General features: G+C 43.1%; 1 protein-coding gene across 1 annotated transcript in view; it reads right to left on the reverse strand.

The window, feature by feature from the left end:
* Positions 1–14633, reverse strand: part of LOC118338946 (lysine-specific demethylase 6A-like) — a gene marked incomplete at its 3' end in the record, with an annotated part of 21884 nt that overhangs the window by 1821 nt on the left and 5430 nt on the right. Inside the window, 13 exon segments of the mRNA XM_035676416.1 lie at positions 110–315; positions 1155–1260; positions 1384–1513; positions 3556–4421; positions 4526–4909; positions 5044–5112; positions 5770–5847; positions 5935–6027; positions 7986–8126; positions 8487–8706; positions 9351–9449; positions 11125–11251; positions 14119–14212. Of these exon segments, the coding sequence (XP_035532309.1) occupies positions 110–315; positions 1155–1260; positions 1384–1513; positions 3556–4421; positions 4526–4909; positions 5044–5112; positions 5770–5847; positions 5935–6027; positions 7986–8126; positions 8487–8706; positions 9351–9449; positions 11125–11251; positions 14119–14212 (2613 nt within the window).

Here is a 14633-nt window from a genome sequence, read left to right on the forward strand (position 1 = left end):
ACACACACAACACACACACACACACACACCACACACAAGACAGGGAGACGGACAGGACAGACAGGGGACAGCATCAGTGTGTGTGTGTGTGTATCCGTCTACTACTGACCCGCAGAGACTCCTGGAAGGAGGAGGCCTGGTACTGGGCGTATTTGATGATGGTGGTGTGGGAGCGGCTGCTCTCACAGCGCCACATCTTCTTGGTGCCGCTGGGGTCCCAGTTCTCATCGGTGGGCTGAGCCAGCTGGGTCCGCACCTCCACCAGGTGGTCCGGGTTGGCCTCCACCAACGTCTTAGTAGAGAACAAGCCCAGATCTGTGCGTGCATGTTGGAAAGAAAAAAAGAGTAGGCAAGGCAAGTGTTACAATAAAAAATGAGATTTTGTTTATTGAAGCTTTCACATATTATTTAACAATAATTTTTAATTACTTCCTCTCATGTTCAAAATGTTTTTTAAATATTGTATTATCTAATCACTGAAGGACAGTAGTAACATTAAGTTAAGGATTAATTTTTTTAGATTCTTTTAATAACTTTAAAGTAGAGCTAGGAGAGAAGTCGATTCATTCGAATGCATGTTTTAACGCAATGCAAAAATGACTGAATCTTAGAATTAAGATTTAAACCACAGCTGTTAGAGAGTGTCATTGTCAATCTCTCACACACACACACACACACAATGCAGTCTGGGTAGAGGTAGTGGAGCAGGTGGGTTTGTAGGCTGTGTCGTTCTGTGTCTATATTGTCTTATAGTACCTTTGGCTATATAACGGGAACAATCTGTCAGATTACAGTATTACAGAATAGTGCAGCAACTCATTGTAATAGAAGATCAGATGTTAAATTATTGGCAAAGCCACATAGTTCTCTCTACAGCAAACACGTGCAGTAACATTTTCCACTTGCAGGTGGTGCTGTTGTCATGTATCAAATTCATTGACACAGCTCCCTCCTGTTATCACTGAGACACACCCACAGAGCCACGTGAGACTGTAGAAGACAGAAACATCAAGCTGCACATGCTCACAGCTGCTGTCACCGTCACATCACACATGTGCCATCAAACACATTTTAAATGCTTGAAACTTGAAAACTCAGCCTGTGGTTCACTTTAACAGAGCGGTTTTAAATGCATCTCTGGCACTGCTTTGTACCTAGTTTGAGCGCTCCAGCCAGTCCTCTGATGACAGTGACCGGGTTGGCAGGGTTAGTGCAGAACTGATGGAGGGGAGGGAAGAAGGCGTCCCTCTTGTTTTCGAGCTGTATGTCAGAGAGGAGAGGAGAGGAGGGGTCAGGGAACTCCAGACACATTAAAGAGGAGCTGCTCTAACATTGCAAATAACAACATCACAAGCACTTTTTCTATGGGGTGGCTGTACGCACATAAATACTGGGCGTTGGGGGATTGAGTTTGTCCTTTGGCAGCGGAGGAGAGGGCGGGTGAGGGGGTCGCGGAGGGGGACACTTGTCCAGGAGGATGCTGCTCGTTGACAGGCCGTTCTTCCCCAGGTTCCTGCAGCCAGAGAATGGGTCAGTTTATGAGCTCATTTTGTAACCTTGCCCCTTTCACAGAATTATGTTACATCATTTCACTGAGCTTCAACACACCTAACAACAAAACATTTGGGATTAGATTGTAGTTTACAGAATCAGGACTTCATTAACCAGGAGAACCACATTGAGAGAGGGGTCAGCCTTTCCAGTCAGTAAAGGATTTGCTAAGCAGTAGCAGGGAAGTGCTATCTAGTAGTACGCATATCACAGCTTTTGTAAATTTAAATCAATTGTGTTATAGAATGCCTGATCCACTTACAATCCTTTATTTATTGTTAACTACTAGAGATGCGTCATATTGGATTTTTTTGCGTAGATTGCAAGTTCATAACCTGTAATTTATGCACACCTGATGGTAGGAAGCGGAGATGCAGTGAGCAAAGATAAATCATTTGATATTCCATAGCTCTGTTTTAACCAAATCTAACTGACATCACTGTTGTTTAGTGATAAATTAATCAGGTTGCTTATCCTGATGCTAAATATCAGCATCAGCCAGTTAAAAACCTGTATCGGTCAACCACTATTACTGGTAACACAACAACAAACAACAGTTCTGATGCTCCACATGCTAATTTATTTTCTCTAGTAAAGTTCATCAACATCTTCAGAAACATAGTTTGGCTTTCAATAAAACACAGAGCCTATTAAACCTTTTGCATTAGGATTTAAAGATATTATTCTCAACTGATAATTTATCTGCCCCAATATATATGGTGCCTTCCTATTAACTGCTGCACTCTGAGTATGCTCTGTTGCCCTTTCAACCAGTGAGCTAGGATACAGTGGTTCGGACTGATGGAAGAGCAGGAGGCAGCACATTAGCTCTTCAGTTGTGGTTCATACCCACAACAGCTTGTTAACAAGTAACAAAAAACAGCCTGACTTGACTGAGGTTTTTTTTATTTTTGTATGGCTGCTAATAATTACTGTCTGAATGACCTAATGTGAACATGACATAGGAGAGGGCCCAGCATGAGGATTGGCCCTAAGACTACGGGGCTCAGATTAGCAGACATATGCTGGTTTTTTGCCGGTGTAGTTGTCTGGCAGATGAAAATGTCAACAGACTAAAACATCCGCTTGTGCCGAGGAGTTGGACGGCTTCAACTTTGCACAAGCTTAACAGACTGTTCACACTTGGTGGGTGTATTTCTGGGGACCCAAGGAAGTTCAGTGTCGAATTCTGTGACATGTTCAGGAATAATAAACTCTGAATAAACAGCGCTTTTGATGCAAGACTGGTAGTTGTTCTATGTGGCTGGAATTCTGGGATATTAACAGCCATATTGTCTGCAAAAAAGACAAGAAAAAGTCTAGTCAAGCATAAAGTCTGGTGTCTAAACAGTGACAAGAGCATCAGAACAGCTACCTACTGGATTAAAAATTCAAGTAGCCAAAAGCTGGTCTCAGATCTATGTCTGACATTATCTCAGGGGCTCATGATGCTACAGTGAAACTGCATTACATCAAGTGGCAGTTATTATCCAAACAAGATGAGAAATGCAACCAGCAACACGCGGTGTGGGGTCAAAATGTCATGATATTTTCCAGCTGCACCTAAGGATCAACACATTACTCACTACTTTACGATTTCACATATGAATGAGTCTGCTGCGTAACTGTCACAAACATTCAGCATCACACGAGTTTCCTTCAATTGGTAAAAGGCTGGTGTGAGCAGCGTTTTGATGCCCAGAAACGTCCCGCACACAACAAAATAAGAAAATACAGGCAGAGGTCTGCAGGTTCTCTGCAGATACAGACACTGCCACACACTTCTAGTGGCTAATAATTGATGATTATGTTTGTATGAGTCTATACATTGAAAATCCTTTGTAGTATGCCTTAAAATGTCCAAAATACATTACGTTAAAGAAGCAAAAAACAACCAAAAAATGTTGCACATCACTGAGTCCAAATGTATTCAGTCTTACAATGTCTCTCTCACAGACGCATTCAATTTTTATAGTTAAGATTATGGTGGTGACAGCTTCTTACCTGCAAGCTTTGAGCACTTCACTGGAGCTGGGGTAGATGGAAACAGAGGACCAGGGTGCCAGACCAGCAGGGACAGTGCGTCTCTGAGCTCCCCCAGAAGGCTTTACCTTCAGTGGGCTCTGGGAGTCCCCCAGCCCCTTCCCATTGACAGTGGGCCCCTGGCTGTCGGTGTTGGACGGACTGTTAAGGCAGGAGAGGCTGTTGGTGGTGTGCAGGTCTGCAGAGTGTGGAGAGGACGTGGTGGTGGTTAAAAGTAGCGGCTGCTCTGGCTTAGCGGCACCGTGGAGATCTGGGTGGACGTTGTTGATTTTCTCTGAGGAAGGCTCGCCATGGTTACTGTAGTTATTGTTATCGTCGTTACTGGTAGCATTGGCTTTTCCCTTTAGCAAGGCTGAGAGCTGAGGATTGTCTGAACTGAGCACGCCGGGGGCAGGAGAGCCTGGCTGAGACAGGCTAGCAGAGCTGTCTGTCACCCGCGGCTGGACGTGATTAGTCAATCCCTGCACGCGGGTGGTGCCGGGACTTAGGGGTGTCCCTCCGGAATGCCTGACGGCAGCCTCCGGACCTGATGGCAAAGCGGCAGCTGATCCGTTGCTGCCATTTTTGCCCCCTGAAGGCGTGGTGTCTTTGGTGTGGACCCCTGAGGTAGTTGCGGAGTGGGGAGGCGAGGACAAGTGGTTGGGTGTGGTCTGGGGAGACGTGGGGGACAAAGAGGAGGCTGAGGAGGAGGCAGTGCAGGGCCCAGAGGAATGTCCAACCTGATTCAGAATGCCAGAGGAAGAGAACGAGGTCTGAGGGGAGGAGGAAGAGAAAGGGGGTTCTCCATTGGGACCTGCCGAATGTGAACCTGGACCTTTTTGAAGCCCCTGGACAGAGAGGAAGACCACAAAATACAATCGTACCAGGTTAACAAAAAGAGAATACCAGAAAACGCAAAGCACAGAAGGAACAGAGAAGGGAAGAGAGATACCTGAGTGGTAGTGTTGCGTTGTTGGCTCCTCCATGTCTCGTCTGGATGACTGGGACTACTGGTAGTGCTGCTGGTGCTAGGGTGACTGGCGGCTGTGCAGTTGTGAGGTAGAGAGTTCTGCTGCGGGTAAGGCACGTTTCCGTTGCTCGCGCCACCACCTCCCAGTCCCAGGGTGTGATTTTTGTCCGTGTGTCCCAGCAGCCCCGCTGAAGGACTCGAACAGCAGGATCCGTTGGCTGTGGGCTGGGTGACACACGGGGGCCGGGTGGCTGTGTGATTGAGGGGGGAGGCGCGGGAGAGGCCTGCGTGGTTAGAGGGCTCAGCCAAAGGACCGTTGGGTAGGCCGGGCCGTGGCTGGCCACCCGCTGCTGCCTGCTGCCTCATCTGACACAGAAGAGGGAAGATTAATGCTGACCAACAGTCTTTGAACAACTACACCAGCAGCCACCAGGACAAACAGGACCACACACAAAACTCGTTATGACTGCAGTATAGTGTAGTATAATCAAGGTGTGTACCGGCTGCTGATGCTGTTGCATATGAGAGTACTGATTCTCCAGCTGCTCCAACATCTGCACCTGGGGGGGCTTGATTTTAAAAAGAAAATTCAAAATCGTAATATATTGCCTTGCTTTACAGTATTGCAATATATCGTGATATATTGAATCGTAGCCCCTGTGTTGTGATACGCATCATAAGAATAATGTCAATACACAGTCCTATAAAACATGGCTGCTGTGGCTCAGGAGGCAGAGGGGGTCATCTACTAATCAAAAGGTCGTGGTTTGATCCTTGGCTCCTCCCTTTACATGTCAAAGTTATATTTGAAACAGCTAAAAAAAAAAAAAGTGTTTATGAATGACCCCAGTTCAAGTCCAGCTAGGCACCTGTGTTACATCTCTCTCTCCCTCGTTTATAATATAGATAATATGCGGCTTAACCACTATCAAAAAGTAGTAGTATCTAGTATCAGCTCAGGAAAACGCCCTCTGCTTTCTTTTCTCATCAATGTGGAAGAATATTTAGATGCATTTTTGTGGAGGTTTACATTAACGGTGTGTAGCTACAGAGGCTACATTCATAAGCTTGACATGAGTATAAATCTAGGCAGATCTAGCTGCAGATGTGACAGCCTCACAACTGCAACAGGACTGCATTGAGAACATTTATCTGACTCAGGAAAGTTTCTGTGTATAAAAGACCATTACTATCACACACAACAAACATAAATATGAATGCCCTACCTGTGGCTTCTGTGGCGTTAGGTACCAGCTGGGGATCTGCTGCTGACTGGGACTGTTTGCCCATGAGTCTGCAGCACCCTGTGAGTAAGACAGAAACATGTCAACCATGGCTCACACCCTCTCAACTGCACAGCACAATAGTAATGTTAATGTTCTTAGCCGTACCTTAGCTGGGCTGGCAGTGCGTTTCCTCTTGGCAGGACTGGCCTGTGGGTCTGTGTGATTGCTGGCAGACTGGCCTCCCTCCCCCTTACAGGCCTAGAGAGCCGGCACAGAGACACAGCTTGTGAGGACTGACAATAACAATAAAGCTTCTTCCAAGTTCCTTAAGTGGACTTCAGTTCATAATAAATAAATGTAGTGTCTCAAATAGGGGGAAAACACAGCCATGAATCCAAATTTGTATGCACAACGACACCGATGATACACTGAATACTACATTACATGCACAACAATGTGAGCATTTAAATACTGCATGTATGGCAATACTCCGATTAATATACGGTTGGTGTTACCACCTTAATCTAATTGACAGAGGTTGATTAAGGTCATTATCAGAGTATTCATGCTGTGATTAAAGATGTGATTATGTGATTAATGCAACAGTAGTTGCATTAGTAGAGGGTTGTTTAGACATGCAGACCGCATGTTCTGGTCTCTTCAGTTCCCACTGTTTCTGGACACTTTCTATGCAACATTAATAATTACAGATAGCAGTTGCTTACATTTACTCAATCACACCTAAAAAAAATTTAAAAAATACATCTGATCTTGGATTTTTTTTTATTTATTTTTTTATAAAAAATACATTTCTGTTACTCCCATTTTTCTATGTTTGGTGACAGTGCAGATCAAGCACTAATGATGGAAATTATATTATTTGTAGCCAAAGGAGGATGAAGTCAATGTTAGAGATTATAATAGACAAAAGTGCATGAAAAAGACATTCAATGTGGAAAATAAGAGGACTAAATAAAACTGATGTGTTGATGGTGAGGGTCGACCTTCAGATCTATGTTCACAGCTCAGATTTGTCTCATTTTCAAAGACAAGTAAAAGCTATTCATGCCAGTTTTTGTCAAATAAATTACACAAAAACACATAAATTCATTAAAGGGGACCTTTTATGCTTTTCCTTAATTTCTGTCTATATGTATACATATATACACATATACAATTAATATCACACACACACACACACCACCACAACAACACAACTACAAATGTATAACAACAGTATATAAAAAAGAAATCTCTGATGAGCAAAAAGGCTGAGAATTATCCAACGTCCTTATCTACATTCACGATGAAATTCCGACTTAACAAGAGTTACTGAGGGAGAATATGTACTTGTGATACCGCTAACTGCTGCTAACAGACTGTGAGCTTGAGGCAGCGACGGTCCCGGTGGTCCAAAGATCCAGTACTAGAGATCTGAAGTTAAACACAGACACTGGGCAGAGTCACCTAATGGTACGGTTAAGTTAGCTGCAGGCTAACCAGCCAACACCAGCAGGTGGTTAGCAGCTAAAGTAGCTAACAACAGTTAACGAAGTTCCATCAGGAAACTCTGTAAATCACTGACAGTTGAAGCAGAGCAGCCGGAGGACATCAGAGGGAAGACCAGAAAATATTTTATATTGTCTCATTTGTGGTCTGATAAACTGTAAATTCATCAAATTCAGAGCCCCATTTTGCTTTAAGAGAAAATACTATAAGATAAATAAGCATGTTATCATGCAAAGCTACTCTAGAGGAGTCTCACACTAAGAATATAGAGCTGGAAATTAGCATAATAGGTCCCCTTTAATATACTGTGTATTAAGCATGCATTTTCATTTACCATGACTGCACAAGATTTGTGCATCTTTGCATTAGGAATAAGAGTTGTGGGACATAATGAGGTCCTTGTACCATTGCTTTGTAATTTGAACACTTGACAAGTGACAGAGAGAGGCACTATGAAGGTCAACTAGTAATTTGATTACTGAAATACAGGCCTAGCTCCAATCCCTTCAGATTGTTTCCCATTTTATCTTTTGGCCCACATTGGCCACAGATGCAAACCAGAGTTTTAGAAACATAGATATTTTCTGATTTGGAAAAAACATCTGAAAGTGTCAGAGCAAGGCCTCAGCATTTAATAGTCCTCGTGAATTTATATTGTTCAAGACATTTTCAAGAGGCTAGAGTCTCTTGTATAAGCTGGATCTCACCTGCTGTGCCTGTGCAGTGTTCAAGGCCCCCTGCCTGGATGTGAGCTCAGCAGGAATGGGTAGGCTCCACGCCTCCTCAATACTAGGAAGCATTTTACTCTTATTCTGCAGACTACCTGGCTGTAGGTTACACAACTGAGCCTAGGAGAAATTGTGTAAGACACAAACTTTAGTGCTGAACTTGGGTTTAACAAGAAAGGCACTACAAAGACTGCTGCTTACTCATAGGTGATGTTTCAGGTAACCATATACAGAATATAACAGAAATGTTCAATGCCATGAAGGTATGCTTTACAATTACAAAGTGAGAAAATGTGTTTAAAAACACACCAATATGAATTATTATTCATATTTCTGTGGTCAGAAATCAAAATGACAAAAGCACAATCTGCATTTTGCTTTGGCAATAAGCGCAGCACTTCAATACACACACACACCAAAATACTCCACAACATCTAACAAACGGGGCTGGCTGATGGTGTGATCAATGGACAGCCCTACCTGCAGCAGTTTGATGCGTTGTGTGAGTGCAGCAGTGTTGAGGCAGGCCTTGCTGCGCGTAGCATTGATGTAACACTTGATAGCGTCATGCGGCTGGCCGCAGGATTCGTAAAGGGTACCCAGGTCCATCCAGGCGGCTGCGTGGCTGTGGTCCAGTTGAACGGCGCAGATGTAGGCCTGCAGTGCGTCCATAGGCTGGTTCTGCTGCTGGTAGAGCACCCTGAAGGCAGAGGCAAAGAGGGGGAGGTAATTCTCTTTCCATATTCCAGGATTTAGGGTCCTTATCTTTCTGAGGCATCTCAACGCTTAGAGGACATACTCAACCCTTCACCCATCTATCTATAGATCATTTCTCAACCACCTGCTGCTGTTACTGACCATCTTCCTGATAGCGTTCTCTGTCACACTGCAGCCCCAAGCAAAAACCACCCTTGAACAGATGAACTGTTATGTGCCAGCTATTCCCTCCCCTCTTAGGCCTTTTCCATTAACAGGGATTCCGGTTCAAGCACCTAGTTTTGAACCTCTCGAAGTATTTCGACCAAAAATAAATTGGTTTAGAACCTAAAAGAATTGGTTCCCAGCAGGAACCCAAAAAACTGCAGGTTTTGCCTGGGAACTAAAGTAGGCGTGTCATATTCTACAGGTCGTTGTGCATTGTGCAGCGCCCTTTTTTGATTATGCATTCAATTACTATGGTTATACTCAACACTGGTGGAAGCACACACTTGTGTGCTAGAGAGCACCAAGGTGACAGGAATCAGTTCAAGAACTTATTTGGTGGACAAGAGCTCTCAGAGATGTACAGATGGTAGCATCACTTCACTTGTGACCTTTGCTATGCTTCTAAAGTTGCATTCTTACCCTATGGAGCACCAGGTGTCAGCGCTGGCCTCCGACTTATCAATGGACTGACGGTATGAGATGAAGGCATCCTGCACCTTCCCAATACTGGAGTAGCACCTAGAGGAGAGAAGACAGACAGAGAAAAGGAATGAATGAAAGCCAAACAAAAAACATGTAGAGAAAGGAATCAAATTCAATGTGACGTAGGTTTGGTGATCAGATCACTTTCCTGCACCAATATTGAGGTGATTTTAATTGATTTATTATCAGAGCTTATAATCTATTATAATCTATAACTATATTGTGCATTTAGAGATGTTTCTGACAGAGCGGCTCGTGGCTATGGCCCGTTCGTTAATCAGCTCGAGTGAATTTTAAATCCCTAATTACAAACAAGTTCTGCAGTCTTTTTTCCATGGATCTGACACCCTGCATCTCCGTCCTCCATACGCCTGCTCATCGAAACTTTAGTCTGCGCTCCATACGAGAGAGAGAAAGATTGTGATATAAATAATAATAATAATAATAATAGAAAATGCTGTCACAAGTACAGACACACCGACTTTGATCGTCTCAGTCCAAAGGGCATGAAGTGCCCTGAAGTCATTTTTTTTTGACAATACACATAGACGTGAGGTTGACACCCAATAAAAAAGGCACAGAATAAATTTTGCAACCTAAGCGAAGCACTTTTGTGGTTTATAGTTTTAACTATCAGATCCATTGGTGTCAGTACATTTATAAAACTACCACTGGCAAAACCCCTCCATATCTTAACTACTCAATATCTTCAACAGTAACCACAATCTGCATTCCTTCAGATTTATCTCTTTGGACAGTCTGTACCTCTTTCGGCCCGTCACTCTTTACAGTCTGCCACTCCCAGTGACTGGAACCAGTTGCAAAAGTAGCTGCAACTGCTCACCCTCATTCGGTTTTCCTGCTTTAATAAGTCAGTACCTCCACTTGCTTTTGAAGTGACCTCTCTGGAACACAGTATGCTGATTTCCATTGTGTACATACAGTATATATTGCGGTTGTAACTCTGATTGTTTTTTTTTTTTGCCTTAGCTGTATGTATGTTGTACTTGTTGTATTTGATTGTCTCTTGATGCTGCTTCTTGTCCAGGTCGTCATTGTAAATGAGAATTGGTTCTCAATTGACTTATCTGGTTAAATACAGGTAAAATAAATAAAATAAAAAGGTTCTTGACCCTTTTGTCTATGCGGGTGTTAAACTCCAACTGCCACCATCCTGAGCCGTGATTGGACAATAAGAACTGACACAACCTCGACCCTAATGTGAAGGAATGATAAGGAGAGGAGGGGCGTTTATAAAGGTCACTGGACAAAGGGTAATTCTTGTACATCAACATGTTGAGGGTCGAACGCTGACTGCTTAGTGGAAAAAGGAACAGTGACTAGCCGAGCCTAGCTAACACCTTAAGGGACAGCATGGACCTAGAGGGGTGGGGGTTGTATGCTTATTCGCTCCAACGTCTTTGTGCATTTAGCCTGCTTATCTGCCCCCAGGAGAAACCCACAACTGAACCAGACAGGAACAGGAGAATTTAGTTTGAAGCACGCGCCTTCATTGGGCCTACAAAGCTTTAATCACTACCAACTACTCAACCAACAAAAAGCTCATGCAGCAAAGATTATTATCATAGCACACTGGCAGATGGCTTCTACGTAAAGCAAACAGTATAATCACTAAACATAACCTGCGAGAGCACGGGTTTGAGGCAAGCCCTGCAAAACACACAAACACTCACACCCTTGTTTGTCTTACCTGCCGAGAAAGTACCAGGACTGGCCAGAGTTTGGGTCGGCTTCTAAAGACTTCTGCAGACACTGGATGGCATAGCTGTCCTTGGTGCCTTTGTCCCCCAGCTGCTCCACTGTGTGATGCATCCAGCCTGCAAGAGCAGAGCAAAAGATCAATGGTGAGTCAAGATTCAGCTCTAACATCTCAAACAAAACCAGCTGGCTTTCTTGCTCCTGGGGTAGCACCAGGGTATCGAGCAGCAGAGTTAGAGCAGTGTGGAGTTAAATCAGGTAGAGTCAAGCACCTGATGTGCAGTCAGAAAGGTAAGACTCCTGTCTGAAATGAAAAAGGATTAAACTAAACAAACAGCTCTTCGCTCTTCCAGAGCTCTGTAACCCAAGAGGAAGGACCAAAACATGCAGACAAAGAGGGGACACACACACACACACACACACACACAAGGTCTCATGTGAACCAGGCTTTACAAACAACTCGTTCCTGCTCCACAAGTGCATACACACACCACACACAGATGGGCAATTTCCAACAAACAGCAGACGCAAGCAAAGACCTCCCTAGTTCTTCTCCTATACACCTGTGGCAAGCTCCACAAGTCGCCATGGCAACCTCAGCAGACTAGACTGGAAAGGGTTTTTACAACTGGGTGAGCAGGTGGGGGGTGGCTGTCTACAAACAGGAAGGGAATAAAATGGAAATCTCTCTGCGTCTGCACACACAAATGTCTGATGGTTTTAATCTAACTTTCTGACTGTCGCTTTGAGAAAGAAGACAAAAAAAAAGGTTTTCTTCTGATTAAGTTCATCTTCAAAGCACATTTCCAGGTTGATGTTCTAACCTTGGAGCTACACTTCATTTGCCACATACTGTCTCACATAAAATTAATGTTGCATTACGCTGATATGGTTTAACAAAATGCTTTTCCCTCTCAATGCAGCATACAACACTATGTAGACATCCTTGGATCTCCTTTTCATACTCATCATTGTTCAATGTATGAAAGACTCAAGTGGCCTCCTCACAACACAAGACACACTCATTGGTTGCAACTAATTGCACTTTTCCTATCTTTTTACATTCGGATTTACTCCAACAGTTGAAAAAAGAGCTTTTATGTTCAAGGATCCTTCTGAGTGGAATAATTAATTTGACATCATTTAGTATGTTCGAGAATGCTGTGATCTCCTATTTGGATCATAATTGCACATGTTTTAAGTTGGGCTGCACAATTAATCTAAATATTATCAAAATAGTAATATGCACAGGTACAATAGGCAATTTGTAGAAGCTGCAATGTATTCATGAAGGTAAAATATGTGACAAACAGCATTATAATGAAGTAGAAATGTAGAGAAGCCCGGGTCTACAAATCTTGTTCTCCAGATTTAAGAAAACCTGCTTGCTTGGCACAGACCCCAACAAATTTCATATCATAATGATTTTAACAGTTTTTTCAGTGAAAATTCCCACTAATCGTGAATCATATCACAATATTTGTCAAAATAAAGGCTGTATGATGTTTTAACCACAGCCAATTTCTCCACCCCGATAAATACCCAAATTTCTATTTAAAACTAAAGTAAACTACATTGGGGATACAATATCGTAGAAATATATGTACAACCTACAGCAGCAGGTTTGGACCCGGTTCGGGCAGAGAATCAAAGCTTTATTCTGCATGTCTAACGAGTTGACCCATCTCAAGGGGCTTATCCTAAATGAACAAAATAAATGTGCATATATACCTTCATGTAGGAAAATCAAGGCAACTCAAAGTATTTCATATAAAAGGCAGCGGGATACCAAGTCTTTTCATTACCAAGGCAACAACGTCGCCAACAGTAAGTAAAGAGAGAAGACAAAAGGGCCAGCTGCATTGTCCCTTTATTGCTACACAGCTACAACTGTCAGTACTGCCTTCCATAGTCTCCAGGCATGTCCTGAAACCCAAATTTATAGCTCTAACATTAGCTTTCAGGTGACTGTTTTGGCAAAATGACAATTATCATAAAATTAAAGTGTAGTTTCTAGGAAGTGAATTTAAAGGATTTGTTCTGAGCTTTCAGAGCACATTTACATTATCTGGAACATTTCTCAGTCTTTTTTTTTTTTGGGTCTTTATGTGGCGTTGCCTGTCATTGCTTGAATTTATTTAACCTCTGGAAAAGGCTCTCTAGATGATCTGAAGACCTAGTGATCGACCAGATGACCTACAGCCTTGCAGCCTCTGGTGACAGTGTACAAAGATGTAACAGACCAGTACACAAATGGAATTGTTGCAGTGTCATTTAGTTATTTCACTAAAATATTCCATTATATAAACATGAGATGGACAAAATTGATTCTACGATTCAATTTGACCTTCCTTTCTACTGTCTCTGACCCACATAATCAGCACAATCAGATTCCTAACGTACAAGTTATACACTGCCATGTTTGTCATACATGGATCAATAAATCACATTTCCAGTGTTTTTTTTAAATCAACATAGCAGTGAAACTTGATGTGTGTAAAATAGAAATTATCATTCCACTGTGACTGTGAAGAGTGTTTCTAAAGCATTATATTTATTAGTAAAACAGTTTTCTTAATTAACTGTATTCATAAAGGCATCCACCCAACATCATTTTGCATTTATGTGCACGTGTGTTTCTATACCCAGTGTGGGGGAAGGGAACCAGAGACAACTATGCTCCACTGCAGCACACACACTCCAAGCAGCACTTTGGAAAAGAGGTTTAAAGTAACAGAAAACTACTTTGTGTGATGTAGGAATGGATTTCATTCAACAAAATGACAGCTAAAAGAAACCAAAAAGACATCTCCAGAACACACAGCATAATGCAGCCCCATCACAAACAGTACCAAAGTATCATGCACAAACAGTCATTGCAAAGCAGTTCATTATACAGAATGCTAAGACGTTACAGGACACTTAAGGCGGTGTAGTCTTATATTTCACATGAGTGTATCAGCCTATGTGAGCAAGGGAGACTCACCAAGTTGTTGCAGTGTAGTCGCCTTCACCTGTGCAGGAAGATTTTCCGTCTGCAGCAGACTTTCATACGCTTCTTTCGCCGCTCTGTATTTCTTCTGCAGGCAGAATGAGAGGGGGAGGAAAACGAAGAGAGAGACAGACAGAGAGGTTGTTTAAGCCAGACAGGAGGGTTAAGTGTGTTTTATTGCTCTATCTGGACAGACACAAAGACTCTTAAGACCTCCTCACACTCGTAATGACCAGCCAGACACACACACACACACACAAACGCGCACACAGGGGAGGGTCACTGTGGAAGAGGACAGGCCAGAGTCAACACGTCTGGTAGCTTCAAGTGTGTAAGTAAGTGTGTGTGTGTGTGTCTGTACGCGTGTGTCCACTGCAGTGCACGCTTTGTATTTTGGGGAAACCTGAGCTGACTGGTCTAAGGTGAGCCCACTGTTTGTTTTAACTTCCTGACCTTATTGACCTCGGGTCTGAACCGGTAGGTAGGTGTGTGTGTGTGCTGGCTGAATG

The sequence above is a fragment of the Morone saxatilis genome, unplaced genomic scaffold (genome assembly GCF_004916995.1).
Source record: "Morone saxatilis isolate NCDOM2014 unplaced genomic scaffold, NCSU_SB_2.0 Contig5, whole genome shotgun sequence".
NCBI classification, from domain to species: Eukaryota; Metazoa; Chordata; class Actinopteri; family Moronidae; genus Morone; species Morone saxatilis.